The 24890-nt window shown below is 43.5% G+C and overlaps 1 protein-coding gene across 6 annotated transcripts in view; it reads right to left on the bottom strand.

Moving 5' to 3' along the window:
- ITPR1 (inositol 1,4,5-trisphosphate receptor type 1) overlaps positions 1 to 24890 on the bottom strand; it is a 329559-nt gene that overhangs the window by 133094 nt on the left and 171575 nt on the right. For all 6 annotated transcript variants that reach the window (XM_045991794.1, XM_045991795.1, XM_045991797.1 and 3 more), the window contains 12 exons: positions 23315 to 23453; positions 22569 to 22623; positions 20063 to 20228; positions 19801 to 19971; positions 19252 to 19317; positions 18100 to 18237; positions 14536 to 14661; positions 12204 to 12404; positions 10038 to 10289; positions 8705 to 8830; positions 6150 to 6278; positions 1717 to 1837 (listed from right to left, as the gene is read on the bottom strand). In XM_045991794.1, coding sequence (XP_045847750.1) covers positions 1717 to 1837; positions 6150 to 6278; positions 8705 to 8830; positions 10038 to 10289; positions 12204 to 12404; positions 14536 to 14661; positions 18100 to 18237; positions 19252 to 19317; positions 19801 to 19971; positions 20063 to 20228; positions 22569 to 22623; positions 23315 to 23453 — 1690 coding nt within the window. The remainder of the gene's footprint in view (positions 1 to 1716; positions 1838 to 6149; positions 6279 to 8704; positions 8831 to 10037; positions 10290 to 12203; positions 12405 to 14535; positions 14662 to 18099; positions 18238 to 19251; positions 19318 to 19800; positions 19972 to 20062; positions 20229 to 22568; positions 22624 to 23314; positions 23454 to 24890) is intronic.

Raw genomic sequence — 24890 nt, 5'->3', positions numbered from 1 at the left:
GGTGTTGCAAGATGTTGACAGTGGGGGAAACTGGGTGAGGGGCATATGGGAACTCTGAGTGTTCCCCTGGCAAACTTCCTATATGTCTAAAATTCATCCAAAATAAAAAGCGTAATTAAAGAAGGAAAATAACTAAGACCAACAATCCTTTTTTCCATATGGAAAATCCAACAACCTCCAAAAAGCAAGACAACAACCGCCTATCTATAATGGTTCATAAGACCAGAAGCAAAGAAGAGGTGCTGTATTACTGGTATCTAACTGTAAAAACAAAGCTAGCACCCTGGAAGAAGCAATCTGAGAATTGTTTAAATCCAATTAAAAACAAAAACAAAAACAAAAAAAACACAAGTGTGGGGAAAGGAATCATCAGCCACCCAAAAAATTTTAACAGTTTAATAAAGCAAGTGAGAGATTTGGGGGAAAAGATAAGAATAATACAAAAATAAAAAAACCAGGATGCACAGCATATACTCAGCTAGAAATAATGTGCACCAGATGCCCACTTCTGAAGATAAACCATGAGAAATAGTGAATTTTGCTGTGATTTTAGTCAGGAGGAGGCATTCCCCAAGAGGCACATGTCTGAATTCCTGGGGGGGCTGTGCTGTTTTCATGCCCTGCCACTTAAAAGACATCCCCTCCCTCTGTCTTTTCTCATCAGTTTCAAGCCAATTAAAACATTTCATCTCCCTAATGAGCATTGGGCTGGCCAGCTGGGGACCCTGCCCAAATTTTACTCAACAACTTCATGACGCATGACCCTCCGAGGGCAGAGTAGCGAGTTCTGGGGATACTGTATCAGAGCCTTGGCTCTGGGGTATCACGTCATGACCCTATAATGTACACACTTTCAAAAGCCTCATCTCTTGTTGTGAAATAGAGCTGCATAAATAATAAAAAGACACCAACACCAACCACGTGAGAGTCAAGGAAATCAGGATGGGAGGACTGAAATCAGGGAAGTCACCCTAATAGACAGCATCTGTATTTGCTGGGCAACTACTCAACAGTGCCAAGGACCTCACCTGTTTCTGCTGCTATTCTCAAGGGATCGAAATAGCTACTACAGGGAGAGAACTCTTCTTAAATTTAGGCAGGCAGAGGAACCCCTTGCTTAACATTTATGAAGGGGAACAGGGCCAAGAAATAGAGCCTGATTAAGTCAGGGTGAAGGGAGCAGTAATTTTTAAGGCTTCCTTTCAAAGCTGCCAGAGAGGTGACAAGTAAGGGGTGGGGAAGAGGGAATGGAGCACCATTTACCATCGAGTCAAAAGGGATCAGTGCACCATTTCTAAGAAAGGATGTTCCTTGGGCTTGGATGCGTACTTCATAGGAAGAAAGTTTCCATACGGTCAAATACACTTACTGGAGTAAACAAATTCATTTCTTGCATGAGAAACTTCCCAGAGCCTTCAATTAGCTTGTGTGCCCTGGGACTTGCCAAGAGTTGCCTCACAATGAACCATGCACTCTTATTTTTTCAAAGGCTAGCTTTGTTTGGGACTTACTGGCTCTTAACTTTGGGAGATGCTGGCTTGGTAGATGAAAGCAAGGGTTAGCAATCAAGAAGATTTCCATTCCCGTTCTGCCTCTGCAACATCCTGCACGCAGAACTTCAGAAGAGCTAGAACGAGCGCTTGAAAAATGGCAGTCTCTAGTACGGGCAGGCAGTTCATTTTCATCACGTTCAATCCAAACTGCACGATATCTTACCTACATCAGAGAGCACCCGAATACAGCTCTCCACGGAGGCTTTTTGGCTCGGCATTAACCAGTTGCAGTGGTAAACCCTGAACACGCCTTGCAGCAGTTGCACAAAGACTGGCTGGCGAGTCTGCAAGGAAGAGAGGCGGAGACGGGTGGTATGACTTTTCTGCAGATCACTGATATGCCCCTCAGAAACAGACGTTGCATTGAACGGTGGGTTAACAGTAATGGACCCTTTGCAAGAGTGAGAGGGGGTGACCGGTTATCAGCAGGATTCTAGAAGTTGCCTAGCCTAAGGAAGAAAAAATCAGAAGCATTTTAAGGGCTTCTATAAACTTCATGCCAACCGAGTCTGACCAGAAGAACAAACCATGGAATCAATGTGAAAACTGGTATTATTGTCCGGTTACCAACTGGCAGTATAACTTCAGGCAAATTATCTCATGTTGCTGAGCTTTTTTTTTTTGAAGATTTTATTTATTTATTTGACAGAGAGACAGTTCACAAGTAGGTGGGGACGGGAGAAAGCAGGCTCCCCGCTGAGCAGGGACACTGATACAGGGCTTGATCCCAGAACCCTGAGATCATGACCTGAGCCAAAGGCAGAGGCTTAACCCAACTGAGCCATCCAGGTGCCCCTCATGTCTCTGAGCTTTAACTTCACCTAATATATAAAATAAGCGGACTGAGGCAGATTAACCCAAAGTTCCTTCCAGACATTATTTCCTATAAGCAGAACTCTACTTTTAATCAGAAAAAACAAACTGATGAGTGGACCTCACCAAGAATGTTTACTTATTTGTAGCAGTGTCTTCAGTGATATAAACAGAAGACAGTTCTGATGGTTACTCATCCTAAGTATTCATTTACTACGGATGAGTTAACGATACGGTAGAATCTATTCCTAAGACAGTACAAATGTGTACTCTTTTTATTAAAGTAATAGAACTCCAACATTTACTTCCTCAGTTTGACAGTGCTTTCTGAATGCATTTCAAAGCTATAATTACGGTCTCCATCCAAAGCTACCCGGGTCATGGTAGCTTTGACCTGCAAGGCAAACTTCACTGTGTATGGTGAGCTACTCCATGGGTTTTCAGTCTGGGGGAAGAGGACTTGCATAGTCCCTCCAAAACACAGTGGGAGTTAATATAGCAAAGAAAAAAGCATTAAAAAACTCTAGAAAGGTTTCTGAGATAGAAGAAAAACAACAGAAAGTGCTAGGGTGGGGGGGGAACAAACTCTATTAGAAGAAAGTACAACAGGTCAATAAAAATTCAGAACCTCTTCTATGAACAATGTTCAGGTAACCTACACTTATTAGGTGCCACGTTTGGGGCCTCAACTAACAATCCTGTGGCAAACGAACTGCCTTAATGCTATACGTACAACATGGAGGCCCAGAAAGCTTAAAAGAAAGTACACAGAAGAATGGACAAGTGGTGGCAGAGCTGTGAGTCGACGTCCGGGCTCTCTAACGCCAACAACTTGTGCTCTTTCCACCAAGGTCACCCGCAAACCAGGATCTCACTGCTTTCTTCAGGAAGTACTTTCTGTGCCACACGCCAAGGGCTAAGGGCTTTTTGCCTCTCACTGAACCCTCACCAAGACCTGGAGAAGTCAACAGTGGAATTATCATCCACCCCACTGGCTCCAATGTGCTAGAGTTGAGATGAGAACCCAACACCCAAATTCAAAGAGTATCACTGAATTCAAAATTCAAAAAGTATTTTTGACTAAATTAATCCAATGGAAACAGTATTTATTAGGCTCTGTTCCCATCTGACCCCTGGAAAAACAAAAAATGAATAAATTGGCCAGAGTAGCTTCCATTAAGCAATCTGGGGGCATCACCTCACTGGACCTCTTGGACTAAAGAACATGGCTGCCCAACACCTTCTACATAAAATCCTCCCTTTTCTTAGATCCTGAAGCCCTGCTTGTTCCTTGAATCCCATCCTACGTGCAGGATAGAGTGAAGACCTTCCTCTGGCTTCTTGAGTATCTTATCTCTAATTATCTGTGCTGTGTCCAGTCCCCTCTAGTAAGCCACTTCGTTTTCTGGGTCACAACTTCAAGGAGCCAATGTTTAAATTTGGATTCTACCACTCCATTCTCCTGAGTCTCACCGATTCATTTACTTATTCAATGAGTCAGCGATTACTAGGTTCCGAGCACAAAGAGAGGCACCGGGACAGAGCAGTATCACAGACAACTGTGCACCTAAGACATAACCATGTCCTTCTTACCGTAGCTGACAGTCTAGCAGGGAAAAGCACAAGTTCCTATTTACTGAGCCTCTCCTACGCACCAGGCATTATGCTAGATGTTTCATAAAACATTATTTCTCGTGCTCACAATAACCTGTAAGGCTGATACTACATTCCTGCTTCAAATGCAAGCGAAGAGGTTCAGAAGTTCAGTGACCAAGGCAAGTCCACAGAGCCAGTACGGGGCAGAGTGAGGATTTGAAACCAGCTTTATCCTGCTCTAAAGCCTCCAAAATTCTATTCTTCCTCTCTGGATCCCATAGTTCCAGCTGCTCCCTGGACATTGCACTGGCAACATAAATGCAACACGGCCAAACCCAAGTTCACCGTTTCCCTTCCTCATATGTTTGCGCTGAATGAAAAGAAGGAAACAAGCAAACAACAACAAAAAATAAACAAGGAAGGAAGCCAGGAAGGAAGTAAAAATCTAGCTGAGGAAGGAAATGAGGCATATGCTTCCCAGCATATAAACAAAATAAAACAGACTATGAGAGATCCAAAAATAATATTCCTTGAAAATAAATGTTCTAGAAATTCATAAGCTACCCCTTAAAAAAACAAAGCTAAAACCACTTTGGACTTTGTATTCTAAGTATATATAGACTACCTGGGTCTTGCTAGGAACTTATAACATTTATATGTAAGATTCATCTCTCTGACAAGTCTGGCTTATTTGGTGGTCCAAAAATTGGCTTCAGAGTAAGGCAGTATGAGGAGACAGAAGTGACCAAGATAGAAAACCAAAAACGCAAGTTCCTGTTTAATGGTTTTCCAATTAATGTGATAGATTTACTTTGACATTTTGGTTTTGCAATACTGTTTCACAATCTACAGGAGAATGGGCATTGCTGTGGTGATTGTCACTTGAAATTACAAAAGAAGCAAGTCTAATCTTAGTAACCAAAGCATCTTCCCTGCTGGCTCTCTGTGTAATAGTACTTGGTGAGGAGCATGTTCTGGTCTCTAGGAACTCATGTGCTTGGGATCCAACCAGTTTCTGCTCCCCAATTACTCATGAACAAGTACAGACATTTGAAAGGCAACCTTCTAACTCTGGGATACTTAAGCTTAACTGCTAGCTTTTATAGTTATTTCTAACTAAACAGAAGGTTACCAATAGTCCCAAGGAAAGGTATCTCAATAAAAAAATTCCATAATTCAAGTTTTTGTGTCAGAGAGAAGCAGGCTAAAATCATGGTTATGCCACCTAATGGCTGTGACCCTGACTGAGCATGGTAATTAAACTTTCTGAGCCTCAGTTTACTCAGCTGAAAATGGGAATAGTATTATCTACCTCATAGGCTGTATTTGGCTCATACAAACTCTTTGCATATTAATGAACTATAGCAGTATCTAATTAATGCATCAGGGAATATTACACTGACCAAGAATCACCCTTCCCTTGGAGCATTTACCTTCATTAGGATTACGTCTATACTCCAGCAACCCTGGCCCACCCATCAACCCCAGGACAGCCTCTACCTCCTCCTATGACAAGGAGGGTTAGTATTTCTCTGCTGACTGCTGGAGACCAAGATCAGCTTTTGTCCTGCAGCAAGACTCACATAGCAGTTAACCCAGACTTATGTTATAAAGAGAAGGATGATTTTTTCCAAGTCAAAGAATGACATCATCTCCCAGATCCATGGATTCCTACCTTTGGACCTAGCGGGAATCCTGACAGGGGGCCATGATGGTACACAGTCCCAGGAGTGCCACGCATGAAGACGTGCACACGCCCGCAGGGCTGGGCCATGCAGCAGCACCCCTGGCTGGCTGCACAACTTCTCACACTAGTCCCTCACCATGTCAGGTGAACTCCAGGAACACACTTGGGAGTTAGAATCGAGATCTCCGAATGTGTTTTTAAGAAGCATAAAATAACAGGGGAGCTGCGTCTCCTTCTTCTAAGATTAGAGGGGAGGAATCAACAAGAATGAAGGGGGAAGAAAAGGCATCTTAAGGGGATAAAAATCAACAACCAATAGAGTCATCTGGTTTAGGAAAACATTCTTAGGTGCTTCTTTAGTCAAGGGACCCCCCACAGCAGGAAAAGCATCTTGTCCGAAAGCTCTGCAGAACGGCTCATGGACAGCTGCTCACTGCCAAATCGGGCGGACAGCCACTGCCAAAGTTCAGCTGTGAATGCCCTGCCTTTGCCTTTCTTACCTGCAGCGTTGTGCTCTGGTCCGAGAAGGGAGAACTGAAGAAAGTGGTGACGATACTCATGACAATTTCAGTAACATACTTCTCCAGAATGGAGTCTGCGTGTTTCCTGTCACTGGTGTTGTTACAGGCCTGCAAGGCAATTGGACATTTCAGACATGACACCAAAACCTGCAGGTCAGTTGTAGGATTAAGAAATCTGTGACCACTACTGCTGATTACCCCCTTAACAAATGAAAGGTAAAGGCTTGCAGGTTGATATGTCTCCCTCTTAGAAATTACAGTGATAACAACAGTAAATCATGCAGAAAGAGAAGCTAATCCACTCAGACATCACATATAGATACACAAAACATTAAAATCGGGATGGCACCTAGAGGGCTATTGCTTCCCAATTCCTAGCCATGTGTGGCAAATCTAAAACCTTTAAAAGGCAGCTTAAGGCATAGTCACTACAGTTATCTGTATTGTCCCCTAAAAGCAAACTGTCCTCCTGGTTAAGCCATTCATCTCTTGTCAGCTATGGTTTCCTATCCATGTAATCAAGAGAATCAAATATACCAGTGAGGTCCATTGTGTATGATGCTCTCCAAATCTACAACACTCTTTCATTCAATAAAAATGTTAATATAAAGTTGTCACATCACTAGGTTGTACAGTGGAACTAATGTCACATTTGTGTCAACTAGACTTCAATTTTTAAAAAGTTAAGGATATGCAATGCTGTTGAAAGTAGTGGGCTGTAAATCAGAGTCACAGACTAAGTTTTGGGGTAAGGAGAGACTTCAGATTTTACTTACACTCTACTTAATTATGCTGCTTAAGATAAGATCAGGCATTTAGAGGGAAAGGTTTAGAAAATACATGCTTAAAAATCAAGTTTTTTATTACCAAATTCATTACTTACACAGTTTGGGACATTAACATTACTTATAAAACTTTATGAAGGGCAAAAAAGAATCAAGTTTTATTAACTATCATGTTCTAAGCTTAATGCTGAGCAGTTTGTAGACAAATTCAGAAAATGAAATTAGCAACTGATTTTACATTTCTGAATAATGTAATGTAGAGGTCAGCAAAGTTAAGGGCTGGTGGCTGCTTTTGTAAATAAAGTTTTATTGGAACACAGCCATGCCCACATGTATACATATTGTCATGGCTGCTTTCAAACTACCAAGGCAGAGTTGAGTGGTTGTGATACAGACCTGATGGCCCACAAAGCTGAATGTATTTAATATCTGGTCCTTTACAGAAAACTTTGCTCAGCCTGATTCCAAAAAAAAAAAAAAGAAAGAAAGAAAGAAAGAAAAAAAAAAACCACACACACACAAAAAAACAAAGCAGGGGTCCCTGGGTGGCTCAGTCAGTAAAGCCTCTGACTCTTGACTCCACTCAGGTCTTGCTCTCAGGGTCATGAGTTCAAGCCCACATCGGGCTCCACACTGGGTATAGAGTCTATTTAAAAAAAAAAAAAAAAAAAATTTTTTTTTAAGCATAAAATAAAATAAAACAAAACATGCCTTTCTTCCAATCTCTAAAACCCAGATTTATGGGATTAGAAGGTAGGAGGAATTTGATATTTAAAAAATATATATATGTCTGTGATACCAATACCTGAGTACTATTAAATAAAGTCTTCAATTGGGAAGAAGACAAGTTCCTATAGGTTCCTTGTCTTACACTGGTAACTGTACATTCAAACAGAAATTATCACAGTCTAGGACTCTAGAGTGCACCTTTCTTTTCAACACGTGTCCGAAATTAAGATTCATCTTACAATCATTCTCTCTTGGTTCCCACCACCATCACAAAACTCCTAGTGTATCTATGGTGTGCCTTGTCAGGTAGTAGGTCTTGCAGCCTTAAGATTAATGTTAAGCTTGGAGCAAAACCAAATCAAGAGTATGAAGCCCAGCTCAATGGCTGGTCAGGAAAACAGATTCAAAGGGAAGTGGTTCGCAGGATCCTCGACACCAGATGGAAGGAGAGAAATGCTCAAGCTTAGGACGGTGTCCTTCAAGGAGACATAGTGTCAAGGAAAAGAACACTTTTAAATCTGATTGTAATATGCCTCAGATTTTTTAAAAAAGATTTTATTTATTTATTTGACAGAGAGCGAGAGATCATAAGCAGGCAGAGAGGCAGGTAGAGAGCGAAGGGGAAGCAGGCTCCCCGCTGAGCAGAGAGTCCGATGTAGAGCTCAATACCAGGATACCTGAGATCATGATCTGAGCCAAAAGCAGAGGCTTAACCCAGTGAGCCACCCAGGTGCCCCATGTCTCAGATTATTATTCACAGACCAATCCATAAAGGATGAAGTGAAAAGCAGAAATGATCCGTCTTCCCTGACACATAACGCATAAAATCTATTCTCTGTTAGGAGTAAAAGGCAGAAAGGAATGAGACATATGCGAGGCCAAGAAACACATCTGCCTCCCTGTGCCACACATTAACGAGTTGAAATTATGTGGCTATTTCTCTTATGCCTGCATGAGGATGTCCAGACACACTCGCACACACACACTTCTGCTCTGCCGCTCAGTTCCGGAGAGCCTTACCCTGCAGATGTCCACCAGGAAATTCTCAAACAGTTTCCACATGTGATTGCTGGTGTAAATCTCTTTCATTTCCACCTCCGTGTCCACATAGCAGTGATTCAGGAAGTTAATGTATGCAATTTTAACCTGAAGACAGAAACAGACTTCTCTGAAAAGCCGATTTGGTATACATGGAATAAGAGAAACGCAAATCAAAACTATGTTAGAACACTCTTTTCACCTATCAGATGAGTCCGAAAGTCTGAGTGGACAAGGCTGTGAGAAAAATGCAATCTCGTCATTTCCTCCTTCACAAGAATCACCAGTTACTATCATCTCATCATAGTCTCATAAGCCTGTTAAACAGCCATGCAGGGTAATTACAGAACATCCATACAATAAAATTTTTATGTAACTATAAAAAAGGAATGTGGAATCTCTTTATGAACTGATACAAAAAGAAGAACAGTGTACCCAGAATGTCACCTTTTGTGTTAAAAAAAAATAAAAAGGCATGGGGGAATGAAGAACATATATTTATATTTGTTTATATACAGAATTCTAGACAATGTACAAGAACATAATAAATGATTTTCTGTGGGGTGGGAGGGAACAGATTAGACTTTTCATAGTTTACTCCTTTATAGTCTCTGCTATTTGAACTTTTCAAAAAAATCATCTAAAAACATACTAGCATATATATGATACAAACTACATATACTATATATAAATATATGTATATTTAGTTTAAGATATAAATTAAGAGTATATATTCTAAACATATAAAGGCAAACTATATTCTGGATGATCCACTGTTTTTCTGTCATTTTTGTTACCAGCCAATATATATGAACAAGAAAATGGACAGCTTGGAAGGAATCATTTCCAAAATTGAACAGTTATTTATTATGGGTGGTGGATTTTCGTACTGCTTACCTGTAGTTCCTCAATATTTTATAATTGTCATTATTGTTATAATACAAATTTTCATTTTAAAGAGTAAATTTGCAGAATCGGGTCTTCCGTGCACATGAACCATATCTCAACCCATTCAATCTCATTTTTTCAGACATTCATTCGAAGGGGATTCAAAGAATCCTCTTTGCTCAACAGGCTATTAGTTACCAAGAACAGAAGCACAGCAGCAGATTCCCACGGTTCTCAAGGAGACAGCAGGAAAGACTAACATCCCCCCACCGACGAGCTTTATGCACAAAATCAGCATTTGAGAAAATGTTGCTTCCACCGATACCTCACTATGAAATGAGCTGCAGGTCTCAGCACTGTGAGGTCTCGTGTGGGCCGGCCACAGCTCCACACGCCACATGCAGAGGCCTGAGAAAGGCTCACTCACCTCAGGGATGCAGTCCTCGTGGGTCACGACGCGGACGATGTCATCCAGTGGGAGCAGGGAGTTGCACTTTATCTCCGTGTAGACATTCTTGCCCTCAGTGCACACCGCCAAGAGCTCCACCAGGTGGATATGATACATGAGAGGGCTGTTCTCGTCCATCCGGTCCCGCTCTGACCTCATCATCTGGATCAGGGTCTGGAAAGAGGCTCTGTCGTTGTAGAACACGAGGACGTCTTCTCCCGAATTAACCAGCTATAAAAAGAACAGGGCTTGTTTATATTACAGGCTTGCGGAGGTGGGGACACCATTTAAAAAATATCTACTTGCAGAGAAGGAGAGCTGCTTTGTCAGCTTTTGCTTTCCAAAACCAATCTCACCTTTATTACTAAACTCATCTAAATGTCATTCACTTCTATTAATCAATAACTAAAAATCTGCAGCAGCAGCATTTTAATCAACAGATACAGGTATCTGACAGTGGCCTTAAACAAAACTACCAGGGGAAGAGAAAGTCTGCAGAACTACATTGTACATACATGTACAATACATGTACATACATGTACCCAATGGAAACGAAGATTGCAAGCTTGCATGTGGATTTCCAAACCTAATATTTAGGCCATGATTTTTCTTTTCAAAAATGTTTCCGTCGGGGCGCCTGGGGGGCTCAGTGGATTAAGCCGCTGCCTTCGGCTCAGGTCGTGATCCCAGGGTCCTGGGATCGAGCCCCGCATCGGGCTCTCTGCTCCGCAGGGAGCCTGCTTCCTCCTCTCTCTCTGCCTGCCTCTCTGCCTACTTGTGATCTCTGTCTGTCAAATAAATAAATAAAATCTTTTTAAAAAAAGTTTCCATCAAAAAAAAAAAAAGTTTCCATCTTTTTTATGCTTGAGAAGTAGTATCCCTTTTACAACTCTTTCATATACTGCCTCCTCTCTTCACAATGATCAATTATCCACTTCTTACTAAGGTATGTCTTCCTTTCAATACTCCTCAAAGAATCAAGGCATTCCTACTTATAATTTGCCCCCAGGACTGTGTGTGTGGCTTGTCATAAGTCCGCTTAAGAGTAAATCAATTTCAGGAAATACAGAAGATCCAAAAAGGGCTGGCACAGAAGTCAAAATACATACAGTCCATCATATCTGCATAATAACAATTCACTTCTGTCAGCTCTAATTAGGTGCCAGATACCATGATCAACAGTCCACAGGGATCTAACCTCACTCTGCCTCAGTTTTGCCCATAAAACTGAGGACAAAATTGATACCTAACTCATGGTGCTGTGCCCTGTAGATGAAATAAATGATTATATGTAAATTGCTTAGAACCATAACTAGGGTATGGCAGGCTTCCAACAAATGTTAGCTCCTATTGTCACCATCGTTTCCCTGAGCTGGCATGTCAGCTTCTCGGCTGAATACCACCGTGCCTTCATTTTATAGGAAGGCACGCTGAGGGTGGGCAAGTCATCAGGTCACTGTGCCAATAAAGTAGTATAGCTTACATTCATATCCCAGGTCAAGTCAATTCTTTAAACCACACTACACTACCTTCCACTGGAACTCTGTTTCTTATTGAATGGGAATTATAAATCCAAGTGTTAAGTGGATTTACTTGATGTTTCATTTTTCAACAGGTGGGAAGAGTCAACTGAGTCTATTTGAACACAGGTGTGGCAGAGGGTCTTCCCGGTCAGACAGCATCCCATGCAGCCCTGACTGCCCACAGACAACCCAGTGGGGCTTTGTCCCCATTCCACTGACCAGCTTCTTCCCGTGAATCAGCAAGCAACAATTTTTCTAGCTAGTTAAGTGAATAATTAAAGAAACTGTCATATAATCCACAGGAATGTAGGCTGTTCTGGCTCAGTGGTTTCTATCTATATTTAATCTCTATTCTTTGTAATTTTCGTTCAATATTCCTATTTTTTTCTCCTCTCAGAAGAATCTGAGCCAAAATGCCTTAAAATAAATAGATTTGCTGCTATGAAAATATCAGATCAGACTCTCACTTCTACATACAATTTAAGCTCACAAATACACACCACAATTACGTTCTGTCCATTTATGTGGCTCCAGGCGAGGGTGCCAGTTCATACAAATAGCAAGAATTTAAAAATTTGCCAGAAACTCTAGATGAAGGTATACAGAAACAAACAGCCGTCACCTCAGCCATGACCATGTCTTGGCACTTTTTGATGAATTTCCCTTCTGCCTTGACGATCGTCTGCAAGAATTTTATGTACTGGACGTTTCGACCGTGGGTCTCAATGCAGTGAACAAAATGCTGGACAACCCGCTCATTGATCTCACTGCAGAGCTGGAAATTGTTCATGAAGATGTGCTGCATGGTGACCGCCTCCAGGATCTGGCACAAGAGTGAGGGCAGGAGCACACGGAAATGGTCAAAAGGTAGACAGAGCTGAGTCACGTGAGAGAGTCTAGCAACACGCACAGAGAGAAGCGCTGAAACCCACAAAGAGACCTTTCTCCTTTCTCACTTCTGTACTGCCTTCTTTTGTAAGTGGTAATACACACCCGGAAAGGGAAACTAATCACTCGTCTCCAGCTCAATGAACTACACCGGAAACCCCAGCACCCACGTCAAGAAACGAAAGGCCTCACCCCCCGATTGAACTCGTTTTGATTTCTGCGACTACAGATTAGTTTTGCCCACTGTCAAGCCGCATGTACCCCATCTGGTTCTTTTGCTCAACAGTCCAACTGCAATGCTCTCAACCTGCTGTTGCGTGTGTCAGTAGTCTGTTCATGGTCACTGCTACGTAAATTCCATGGCGTGATAAACCACCATGTGCTTCTCTGTTTTATTGCTGATGGGCATTTGGGGGCGGATCCAGTTTCAGTAGCAAGTAGTAACACTACTCTTAGCATTCCTGAACGTGTCTTCTGCTAAGCTTTAATATACGTGCATTTCCGTTGGGTTTCCACCCAAGAGTGGAATTGCTGGGTTGCAAAGTATAAGCACTTGGCTTGAGACAGTACTTGCTAACAGCTTTCAAAAGATGTTAACAATTTCCATTCTACACTAGAGCTTTTCCATACCCTAGTTGAGTTACAGTGTTGTTGGTCTCTTTGGTTTTTGTCATACTTTGTTGTGCAAATTTTAGCTAATTTACACTTCTCTGATGATCACTTTGTCCCATTTACTGGCTATGGGTATTTCTTCTATGGATGATTTCATTATAAACTTTTTTTAACCTATTTTTAAAAACAGGTTGTCCTTTGGGTTATGGACATTGGGGAGGGTATGTGCTATGATGAGTGTTGTGAAATGTTTAAGCCTGATGATTCATAGACCTGTACCCCGGGCAAATAATACATTATATGCTAATAAAAATAATTTTTAAAAAATGGGTTGCCCTTTTCCTTATTGACTTGAGTTGGTTATATATTCTAGATAGGAGTTGTTTATTGGACACATGTAATGCAAATGTCCTCTCCCCGTCTCTGGGTTTGCCTCTGGAGGATCTTAATAATGTCATTTGGTGAATAGAAGTTTTTAAAGAAGTCTGGTTTATTGATATTTTCCTTTGTAATTAATGCTGCTTGTATCCTATGTAAGAAAATTTCACTTTCCACTAGGTCATCAAGATATTTTCATGTTATCTTCTAGAAGATTTATTTTCTGTTTTTTTACCCAGTTAAGTTTTATGTTTGGTGTGAGGTAGGGGGCTCTAAACTTTTTATCTTTTGTCTCTTCTTTCCCCATACATAACAAAGAGGAAGTATTACCCCTCAGCCTTCCAGTCCTCTCCTCCAAAGCTCTAGGGGTACTAATGAACGAGTGAGTGTACGTATATTTAAGGATATCCTTTGTAGAATTATTTACAAAGTCAAGAATTAGACATTGCCTCAATGTCCACTAATATGAGAACGGTTTTTAAAATGTTACAGCCATACTATGGAACACCATGTAGCCATCACAACTTCTCATCAAAAATGAGAAAAATTTATGTAGCTATGACTTGCAAAGACAGCCGTAGTACTAAGTGAAAAAAGCAAAATGCAAAATATAGAGTGTGTCCCCATTTTTCTTTAAAAAAACTGCACAATACATACTTTTAAAACATATCTGACAAACTAAGATATGAGTTATGTTTTATATGAATAAACTATGTATTTGTATGTATCCAATGTATTATATTATGTACACAGAAAACTTTATGCATGACCTCAGGAGGATGTGGCTAGAGACTGAGAATCAGCAACTCTCTAAGGCTAAAAATTGATGTAATAAAGAATGTTAGGAAAAAATATATCCTACCTTGTCCTACCACTTCCTCCTCCCTTTCCCTGCTTTCTCCCCTAAAAAGATGGGGAGTGTTTATGTCCTCCTGAGAGTTGGTCCAAATGTTCCTCTTAGAATGAATGTTGCATTATAACAAGTCCCTGTGGTCACCACAGCAAAAGAACAAGCTGTTCCTCTTACTGCTTCCTGCCCTCCCCTCACAGATTTCCAGACAGGCCTGAGGTCTTACCCCTGGGTTGAGAAACAGGTTTATGTGTTTGTGTAGCAAGGCTTGATTCTGCTGGTTGCCTGCACAGAAATTCTGCAGGAATTCATGAGCCAGCCTCATTATCTCCTGCATCTTGGTATCTTCAGCCTGTGTGGAAGGAGGCAGATGAATAATAGGTTGAAAACAGGGCTATGCTGTGGACAAAAGGTCAGCAGGTGACAGCACCTACCTTCCCGCCAGGAGACCCAGTTCTATGACATGCTGAAGGCCTGTTGTGTGAAAATATGGGGGTGCTGCATTGATGACACAGCAAAGCAGCCTGTAACTAATTCAGCTGTCCTATGGTCTCTTCCACTAGCCCATACAAAAAGAATTTATTTGGGAAGAGTACAATACAGAGGGGAAGCCATTTCTAGCAAGGCCCCAAATTTCTGAACACACCCCCAATCCTGAGAGCAGAGTGAGAGCACAGCAACAGCCGACTGCATCACTGGTGGTAAGCCCTCACCGCCCCAGCTCTTGGGCTCACCCTGTTTAATCTGCCGAACGTGAGCATACATTAGCGCTCCTGGCAGGAGAGAACATGTTAGAGTAGAAATCTCTTTAGATTATAAATTTGGGCAAATACACCTGCTGTAATCCTGTCCTTGTCACCTCAGCCTCAGCATTTAACTCAAGAGTTAGTTTTCCCATCTGCAAAATGGGGATAATACCTGCCCCAGGCATTTCACACAGCTGATTTCGTGATTCTCATTTCCTACAGTAAAAACACACACTCGGTGTTTTTTAAGCATTAGATGCCCTGTGATAAGGCAACAGATTACACCCTACTGCCATTCTACCCAATTCTAAACAAACCAACCTTTAATATAGTAAAAATGAAGGAGAATGAAAAGGAATCATCCCTCCTATTTGTACAGTCAACCATAACTCCCAAAATCTTCTCACTTATACGACCTCTTTCTAGCAGCCAGGAGCCTAGGAGTTAGGAAGGCAGGCCCTAAAACCTGACTGCTTAGGGCTCATGCAGACCTACCACTCCCTAGCCATGTTCTTAAGCATTCAGGGTCTCCGTCTCCTCCTCTGTGAAATGGAGGTAATAAAAATGCACACTTCGTATGGTTGTTGTGAAGATTCGGTGACAAAATCCATGTCAAGTGCTGAGACAGTTATCACACAATCAACGTTAGCTACTGGTTCTGGTCTAGACCAGGGGTCAGACAGATACTTCAGGTTTTGTGGGTCAAAAAGCAAAAGAGAGAACATTTTGCAGGTACCACTAAGAATGTAACTATTGAAAAATGGAACAATCATTCTTAGCTAATATGCTGTATAAAAACAGGCGGTGGGCTGGATTCGGTTCATGTCTGCAGTTGGCTCCCCCTAGATAATAATCGTGGGAGAAAACAGGACACATCTGGGCAGAACAACTTACAGAAGGAATATGAGCTACCAGCTTTAACTACCAAAAATGGGTGAGACTGGGGCGCCTGGGTGGCTCAGTAGGTTAAGCCTCTACCTTCGGCTCACGTCATGATCTCGGGGTCCTGGGATCGAGCCCCGCATTGGGCTCTCTGCTCCGCGGGGAGCCTGCTCCCCCACCTCCCTGCCTGCCTCTCTGGCTGCTTGTGATCTCTGTCTGTCAAATAAATAAAATCTTTAAAAAAAAAAAATGGGCGAGGTTAAGAGGAGCCCACACAACAGAGTGGATATTAATGTTTGTCTGTCATTAACAGAGAAAATGGCGTGCCTTCCAGCTCTAAGAAATCAGAGGCCTTGGGACAGAGAGACACTGCTGGCTGGCAGCCGTAACCTCAAACAGTCCTGCACTCTTTCACTTCTTTGCTAAAAGGAGAATCTGCTGGGGCTCACAGAAACTAAAAACGTCATCATTTGAAATGGATTTTTTTTTTTTTAAAGATTCTATTTATTTACTTGACAGAGATCACAAGTAGGCAGAGAGGCAGGGGGAGAGAGAGAGGGGAGGAAGCAGGTTCCCTGCTGAGCAGAGAGCCCGATGCGGGGCTCGATCCCAGGACCCTGGGACCATGACCTGAGCCAAAGGCAGAGGTCTTAACCCACTGAGCCACCAGGCGCCCCTGAAATGGATTTTTACAAGGCAGGTAAGCTCTAAAGACATCACATAACAAGAGTGTATCTGTAGGAATTCCTCTACTGTTTTCCCACACTGGGATATCTGCACTCATGGAGTAACACACACACACACACACACACACACACACACACACAATGTTCTGCCACCAATTCCAACCACATCAGGTTACCTGCTTTTTCCATTAACACTGCTCTATGAAGGCATGTATGTTTTCAAGGACATTGAGGATATTAGGAGGCAAAGATAAGGCCAGCAAACTACCTCCACATACTCCTTACACATAGCAAGGTAAATCAGCTTGCTGGTTCTAGCCCAAATGTCAGTGAAGTGAGGATGACATGCACACTTGTACTAATTTCAGGTTAGTTAAGTTCCTGACCTATTGGAGGGGTTAAGCTCATACTTTATTGGTGGCTACTGAAAGGCGTGACGAGCCTGAATCCTGTGGCCCCCGTGACTGCGGTGGCGGCCTCTGCCAAGAACTTCCTTGAGCACAGGCAGCTGGTGCAGCAAATAAGACCCGGGCTCCACAACCGAGCAGGGCTGGCTCTGTCATGTTTCTGTGCTGTGGAACATATCGAACCTCTGGCGACAGCAACAGCCTTCTCATCCAAAGCAGGGCTCCTAAAAGTATGACCTGTCTCATGCGCTGTCTTAAGGATGAAGTGAACGAGCGAACCAAAGGACCTAGTGTAGTGCCTGGCCCCCGGAGAGTACGAGCAGTGAGTCTTCCTCAGGCAACTCAATGCCAGCACGGTTTTCTGGCAGTCACTGGTAAACTCAAGAGGCAGAAGCCCACGCCCTGGGGCTCTAAACCTCCCCAAGCCTCAGTCTCCTCATCTGTCAAGTGGGAACACCACGACAATGGCACTGGATTGTGGGAGCGAAGGGAGAGGGCTTTCGCAAATGCCCCGTCAGGCTGCACGGTACAGAGCACTATTACCCTGCTTCCCTAAATCCTATCACTGTCAATGACAAATGCTGGCATGAAAGGATGGGACAGAGCGTGCAACTTCTCAAGAGAGAAAAGAGGACTTAGAGCAACATATATGATAGACCCAAATACTTGGCCAGATATCAGCACGCTACTGAGGACCTCCAAAGTGGGCGAGCCCCACGTTCCCACACGTGTTTAGAAACCTGTAGGGCTTAAACTGCCTGCAGGGCATTTGCAGAGGATGCTGGAGAACACAAGCGCGTGCACAGAGCTCCATCTAGCCAACCTTCACATCCAGCATGGTGTGGGAGCAAGGCGAGAATCAACGGGCTCCTGCTTAGAATCTTAGAATTGGAGGCCAGTTATGGGTGTTTCACTTTACAAAGCTGTTTGTTTCATACAAGTGACCTGCAAGTGCCTCACACTCAGCTCATCACATCAGCTTCATGTCTTCACCAACACCACCAAAGGTGAAGGGCTGAGGAAAACGCGGGGACCCGCCGCCACCCTCCGGGGAGGGGGACTGGCTCACCTTCTCGTAGGGGATCTGCAGCAGCTCCAGCACCACGGCGTGTGCGCCCATGTTCCGCAGAAGCCGCTGCTGCTGCTTTCTGCTTTTCCTCACGGACGCGCTCTCCTGGACACAGAGTTTGCTGAGGCGGATCAGAATCTGTCCGAGAGAGAGATCCCAAGTTTGTACCTCTGACCAAACCTCAGCTCTGAGCTCCAGTGTACAGCGCAGTGACAACAGGCAGTAAAGGTGTGTGCACAGGCGAAATTTGCTGAAGCAAATCCCAGGTGTTCTCAGTGCCTCAAGAGCTTGCTGGGCGAGGTGATGCATGTGTTTACGGACTTGACTGTGGTCATCATCCCACAGAGTGTGTCTATCAAGTCACTGCATGTCATATTTTAGTGAGATTACAATTTTTGTGTTGGGTCAATTATGCCTCAATAAAGCCAGACAAAATGAAAGAAATCAACCTCCAAAAACTAGGAAGCACAACTGAGAAAAAAACCCGTAAGTGCTGGTCATGGGCAGGGAGGCAGAAGTGATCACAGCATATTAAAACCCCCAAAATGAGGGAGATCGCGCTCTAATACGCAGTATTCTTGTTAATCACATCAAACTGAATCTCCATGTGGCTAAGAACATGACCTTCCAGAGTATGCAGTGGATTAAGGCTTCAACCCAAAGTGGGACAGTTTCAGAAAGATCTCCTAAAATGATGAGACTCAGCATCATTGCCAGGGACTTGAGAAGAGTGTGCTCCGGGGGTAAAAAACCCACAAAGCTCCCAACCTCCCAACTTTGAACCACCTTACGCAAAGATCTCTAAAGAGCTAGAGCCCTCAGGCTCTAGTGTCCACTATGTGCCAGCCACTGAGATAGAACCTTGATGGTTTTACCAATTAATCCTCTGGTCAGTTATAACCCTTCAGAAATATAGGTGTTAGCCGCACCGAGCAAAAGTGAGAAAATTGAGGATGAGTGTAAAAAAAAAAAAAAGTGGCAGAGGATGATTTGAACCAAGATCTGACCCTAAAAACCATGTATGTAACCTCTGCGAGCTTCTTTCGCCCTGTGAAACTTTACATGAAGGAAAAAGCTGAAGTGTTCGCACCTTCAACCTCACTATCACAGACTAGCTCCTAGGAGAGGAAAGAAGGCAGGCGGGCCACTTACCTCTTTTACCACTCTGTAGTTGTAGCTGCTGGTGCTCTCATGTTTTTGTGACTTGTTATTCCCGTCCTACAGACCAAAATAAACGTAAGTGTGGTTTGTTTGGCCCTTGGGCAATAGTCTGTTCATTCACCGTGGCATCGGCATTTAGGAAGCAATGAGAGTTTGGCAGATTTCCTATCATCATGCTGGGTTTCAGCCCAACTCATTCTGATTGACGTGATTTCACTGATGTGGGAGAGGATGGGGGGACAGCCTACTGAGAACAGGTTCTTCCCTGGGTGGGTCTGCAAGGGAAAGCTGGTGCTCATCCACTCAGCATCAAAGTCTACTCCCCACGGTCCAAGGTGACCCGGAAGAAGTGGCTAAACTTCCATTTTGCAGCTTATTTCCTAGGAGAATGGCTGTTACTTCGGCTACTTAACAAGCTAATCTCTTGGGAATAACGCTCAACCCACAATCTGCACTTTTTCCTAAAACCAGAGGAGGATATCCCCGTTGTTGGAGGAGCCCATCCATCTGCAAGGACGGTGTGAGCCTCGTCTCACCCACCTCTGTTTTCTTATGTTCATTTTCACCAGAGGCACCATCCATTGCCTCATCAGGACCCTGCCCTTTGTACACCCAGAGCTCCGACTTTTCCACGATGGATCTCAGCTGGTCCAAGTCTTGTTTGATCTGTTTGTAGTTGTCCACATCTTGGCTGGTAACAAGCAGCTGGACCTGAACAAAAGCAACGGGTCAGCGGCGACAACAGCCTCTCGGAAAGTCACTCGGAAAGCAATAACAACACACGAACGGCAACCCCAGCTACCTGTTTGAAGGCCTGCAGGACCTCCTGCCTCTGACTGAAGTGCCGGAAGAGGAGCTGCAGGGCTCCCGACACCAGGGGCGGGTAGTCGTGCATCGTCAAATGCAGCAAGACTCGGAGGAAGGTTCTGCCGCCGTGGTCGTCCAAGTCCAGGGGGGTGTTCTCCTCGCTAAAGGAGCACGTGGAAGGGGGAAGGACAGATGAGCCACAGACGCCCTTCTCTCACGTGCTCAGACCCAGACACACCCACCAGTCAGAGTTCTCACCCCACAGCCAGCCTTGGGGGACTTGAGTTTTAACAAGCCCCCCTAACAACGCAATCTTGTTTTAACTTCCGCTACATTGTAAGGTGAGGGGAACAATGAAGATCTCACCACTGTCCAATTTTAAACCAAGGTCCCTACCCTGCCACAGTGACAGGACCTAGCTTTTTCCTCCAGATTCCCGACTCCTCAGTTTCAGGGCTCTTCTGCTGGGTCTCATCTTACAGGTGGAGGACTGCACACAGTTGTGTTTGTCCTAAATCAGGCGTTTATTTTTTATGGAAGATGCTGTAATTCAATGCCTACCAAAGGACTAGTTGCGTTTACTTCCACTTTACAGCTAACTGATGAGGTAGTCCGTACCAGGTCCCCTGATCCCACACGTGGCTGTGGCAGCATCAAGTCACCACAAAAGTGTCCCAGTGATTACTCCTGTGCTCTGAACTTCTCAAGTCACAAACTTGGAGCAAGCAGTCTGCAGACCCCAATTTGAGGCATGTTGCCATGACCCATGATGACGCAGTGTGCTTCAAACTGAGGTCCATTAGCAAAGTGTCAGGGGTTGTCTCTGTATCTATTTTAACTGTGTGTCATTTAAATAATTAGAAAATTGATAAGTGTGTCCTGGATCAGATGGCAGACCGCCGCGTACCTGAGCATGGCTACTCCATTGCTGGGTCAGTGGCCTGCTATGTTGTGTTACCATCAAATGAATGCCAAATGGTGGGAACTTCATGCTTGCAGGTTAGCAAGAAAAGCACAGAGGGGATTTCATAGGATGATACTCTGTTCAGGCTACAAGCTCCAAAAAGTTGTGAAGACAGTGTCACTGCTGTGCAATAGTAGAAAATGATGGGAAAGTTGAGATGCCCCAAGAGCACATGGGAGTGTCATCATGATGAACTCAACATCCTTTGTGTTCCAGGAAAACATCTTTTATCGTAGTAAATAATATTGCTAATTTAAATTTCACAGGTTTATAGTAAGTGCTGGGGTAACTGCTAACATTGGTGCCCCCCCAACAAAAGAGACCTTCCTGGTATAGACATCCTTATGTAAGCCCCTCCTCCACTGACACTGGGCTCAGTCTTGGGATCTGCTTTGACCAACAAGATATTAGCAACACGATACAAGCAGAGGCTCAATTATTGTTGTATGCTGTTGGCCTATCCGGTCGGGTTCTTTGCACTTAGAGCCAGTCACAGAGCTACAAAGAAGCCTAAGACAGTCACATGTAGAGAGAGAGGAAGGAAGGGAGAAACAGAGTTCCCAGCCTTATGATATTCCTACCAAGGAGACAGAAATGTGAGTTAAGAAGCTTGCGTGTGCCAGCCCCAATCACCAGCCCCAATCAACACAACAGTGACCAGCAGATGAGCCGTCCAGCTGAGCCCCAGCCAACCCGCTTAATTAAGAGAGGCATAAAAAGACGATTTTTTCAATCCACTAAATATATGTAGTAAGTTACACAGCAATAGATAAGTGAACCGAGTATGTGTATGAAAGGAACTATGTGGGGGACACCTGAGTGGCTCAGTTGGTTAAGTGTCTGCTGTCAGCTCAGGTCAGATTCCAGGGTCCTGGAATCAAGCCCCACATCAGGTTCCCTGCTCAGTGGAGAGCCTGCTTCTCCCCCTCTCTCTGTCTCTCCCCCTCCTTGTGCTCTTTCTCTCAAACAGATAAAAATCTTAAAAAAAAAAAAAAACAACAACTATGTGCATAGGGTATTTATATGAATTTATGGCTGTTTGAGCCTTGTAGATATTTGAGTCTCATAATAATGTTTAAGTCAACATTGAGTAATCTGATCTTTTAAAAAGGGGATCATACATTCATCTAATGTTGGGGACAATGTGTGTTTCTGTTGTCATTGCACAGAAAAAACGGCAATCCACCAGCAGCAGAAACACATGACCTTGCTAACCTCACTCTGTTTTCAATCCCCTCTTTCAACCCTATTTTGCATCATTAAAAAAAATATTTTAATATGTGTATTTGGGGAAACCTACATTCCTTCTATCCCAAGCAGGAAACACATGAACACACACACACACACACACACACACACAGAGAGAACCAACTAATATCATTCCGACCTGAACACTAAGGGTTACAAATAGTGCCAAAAAAGAACCTAAACCCAAGACTAATTGTTTCCTAGAAAAATGAGGGAAAAGCCTTTACACAAAAGGAGGCTTCCTACTCTTTGAACCACCCATAAAACTGAACACTGAAATTTTACTTTCCTTCCTCCAAAGATGCCTTCTGCTTGCTCTTCAATGTGTTCAAAGTCAAGAGTACCTGAAAAGATAGAGAATGTAGCTTCAGATGTAGAAAGGTAAAAAACAAAAAAACAGGCTGTTGGTGCACTTTCCCAAAAATGGCCTTGCCCCACCCCTAGGTTAACCTCAAGTCTCCCAGAATCTTATCTTATAAAGCTGTGCAGCCAGCTCAACCTAGATCACACTGTCCAGTGGCTCTGGTGTGCACTGCTCTACATTCCTGTTAGTTTCCTACCTGCTCATGATCCCCTTAGTAGAGCAGAGTGTTGACCCCACACCAAGGCAGCTCAGGCCTTGATAGGTGGGATTATGCTCCCCACTACCACCTTCCCCAGTACCCTTCACCACTATTTCCTGGGCAGGGAAAAACTTCCAGTATGAGTAAAAGTTGCTAGTGGACAAAACATTTTCTTAGAGGGTTTTGTTTGCTTTTATTGGCATTTCATGTAACCACAACACTACAACCCTCAGCTGTCTTATGACGAAGACACTCCAAGAAGGAAGGAAACAAGACCTAACCCAGAAGAGACAAAAACTCTTTCAATTATTCTTCTGCTCAAAAAGGGTAACTCCAAGGATTTCGTTCTCCATTAGAGTAATCTTCAAAATATTCATATTTTACCCTTTCTGTAGTCTGTACTGCTGGAATCCCCAGTTTTTTTAGACCACATCCCATTCTGTGGTTGAAATCCCATTGTGGAATCACTAACCTGGTACGTTACTTGGCCCCTCTTGGCTGCTGTTTCCGGAGGATGTTTCTGAAGTCTGTGAATTGCTTTCATCAAACTCTCGCTTAAATATACACAGGAGGCAGGAGATCCTATAATCCAACCTCACATTCAAAATAAACTAAAGATTCAAGTGGAAATGGAAACAGATTGGTTACATTAGCATACCACCTGTAACACTTTGCCAGGCCACTGCACTCTGGCTGGGCCTGGTAACTGTTGAATCAATTAGCTTAAGCACTAAGTGAGCCAAATATTTGGCTTAGAATTCAACAATTACTTTAACAACAGACTTCCATGGGGTATATCAAACCTGTCCACAGCACCTTAGCTTCCAGTGCAAACTTCAACATCCAGACAATTAATTTAATAATTGTAATAATAAATCACTCACTCCCTACTCTATCCTCTATAAAACATTACTTCGGCAAGTAGTAAATGCCAATTCTGGGCCCTGAGAACAGTAAAGTTGGCTTCTTCAATTTAAAAGAACTAACAGAGAAAAATATGTTTTTACTACGAGAAACTAGCTTGGTCCGTATTTTTTATTTCAGATCGTTTCCTCTGATTTATTATCAACCCTCGGGTTCCCTCTTCATTCACTTCCTACAGTCTCTTGCCTTCTACTCTGAAGCAAGGTTACCTTTTCCCGGATTGTTCTAGAGCCACCACCACCCCACACCACCCCCCCCCCCCACCAAGAAAAACCAAAAAAATCACCACTTGGCCTTATTTGAGGACCTTACTAACATTCTCCCTCCCATTCTCTCCCCATCTCTGCCTTGCCCTCTTGGTGACCTTACCCAATCCCAGGGCAGTCACCTCTCCCAGACTGAGACACTACCTTGGCTTGCCTTCAGAGATGCTGGTCATTGTTTCCTACGGACTACTGGACATCCCGTTTGGGGTCTTTCCAGAGTCTCCAACTCAGTATCGTACAAAACAATGTCAATCCTGCCCAGATTCTCTCAGTCAGCCTCAGGAACATCGACACCTCCTTCCCTGATTCACACATCTAATCAGAGACAAAGTCCTCTTGGTTCTGCCTCCACCACTTCCCCTGCATCTCTCCCGACTATCACTTGCCCCTGCTCCCATCCTCCTTCTCTCCTGCCTTGTCATCATCAAATCCACCTCCCACGGTGCTCATTCTTATGTCAGTCCCCTGTATAAAAATCTTCAAAGTCTCACCACAGAATAAAGTCCTAACACTTGAGGCACCTAGAGCTCTCTAGAACCTGGCCTGGTCCTCCTTTCCGATCTCATTTCTGACAACCTCCATTCCATACATTCCAGGTCTCTGCCCAAGGAGGAGATGCTACTGGCCCATGTGATGTCACGCCCTCAACCAACCTGCTCCACGTTCAAGGGGACTTGAGTAGGTTCCCTTGTTTCTATACTATAAATCCTGTCCAGGCATAAAAGCGCAGATGTAATCCTACCTCCTCTGTAAAAACCTTCTCTGCTGCTTAGTAAATGAGATCACATGACCCACCCCTGTATCCCAGGAGAACACTTTCCTCAGAGTTTTATTTCCTTATTTTCCTGTTAGACTGTA

This window comes from Meles meles, chromosome 20 (genome assembly GCF_922984935.1).
Source record: "Meles meles chromosome 20, mMelMel3.1 paternal haplotype, whole genome shotgun sequence".
NCBI lineage: Eukaryota > Metazoa > Chordata > Mammalia > Carnivora > Mustelidae > Meles > Meles meles.
This window is presented reverse-complemented; position numbering and strand designations above follow the sequence as displayed.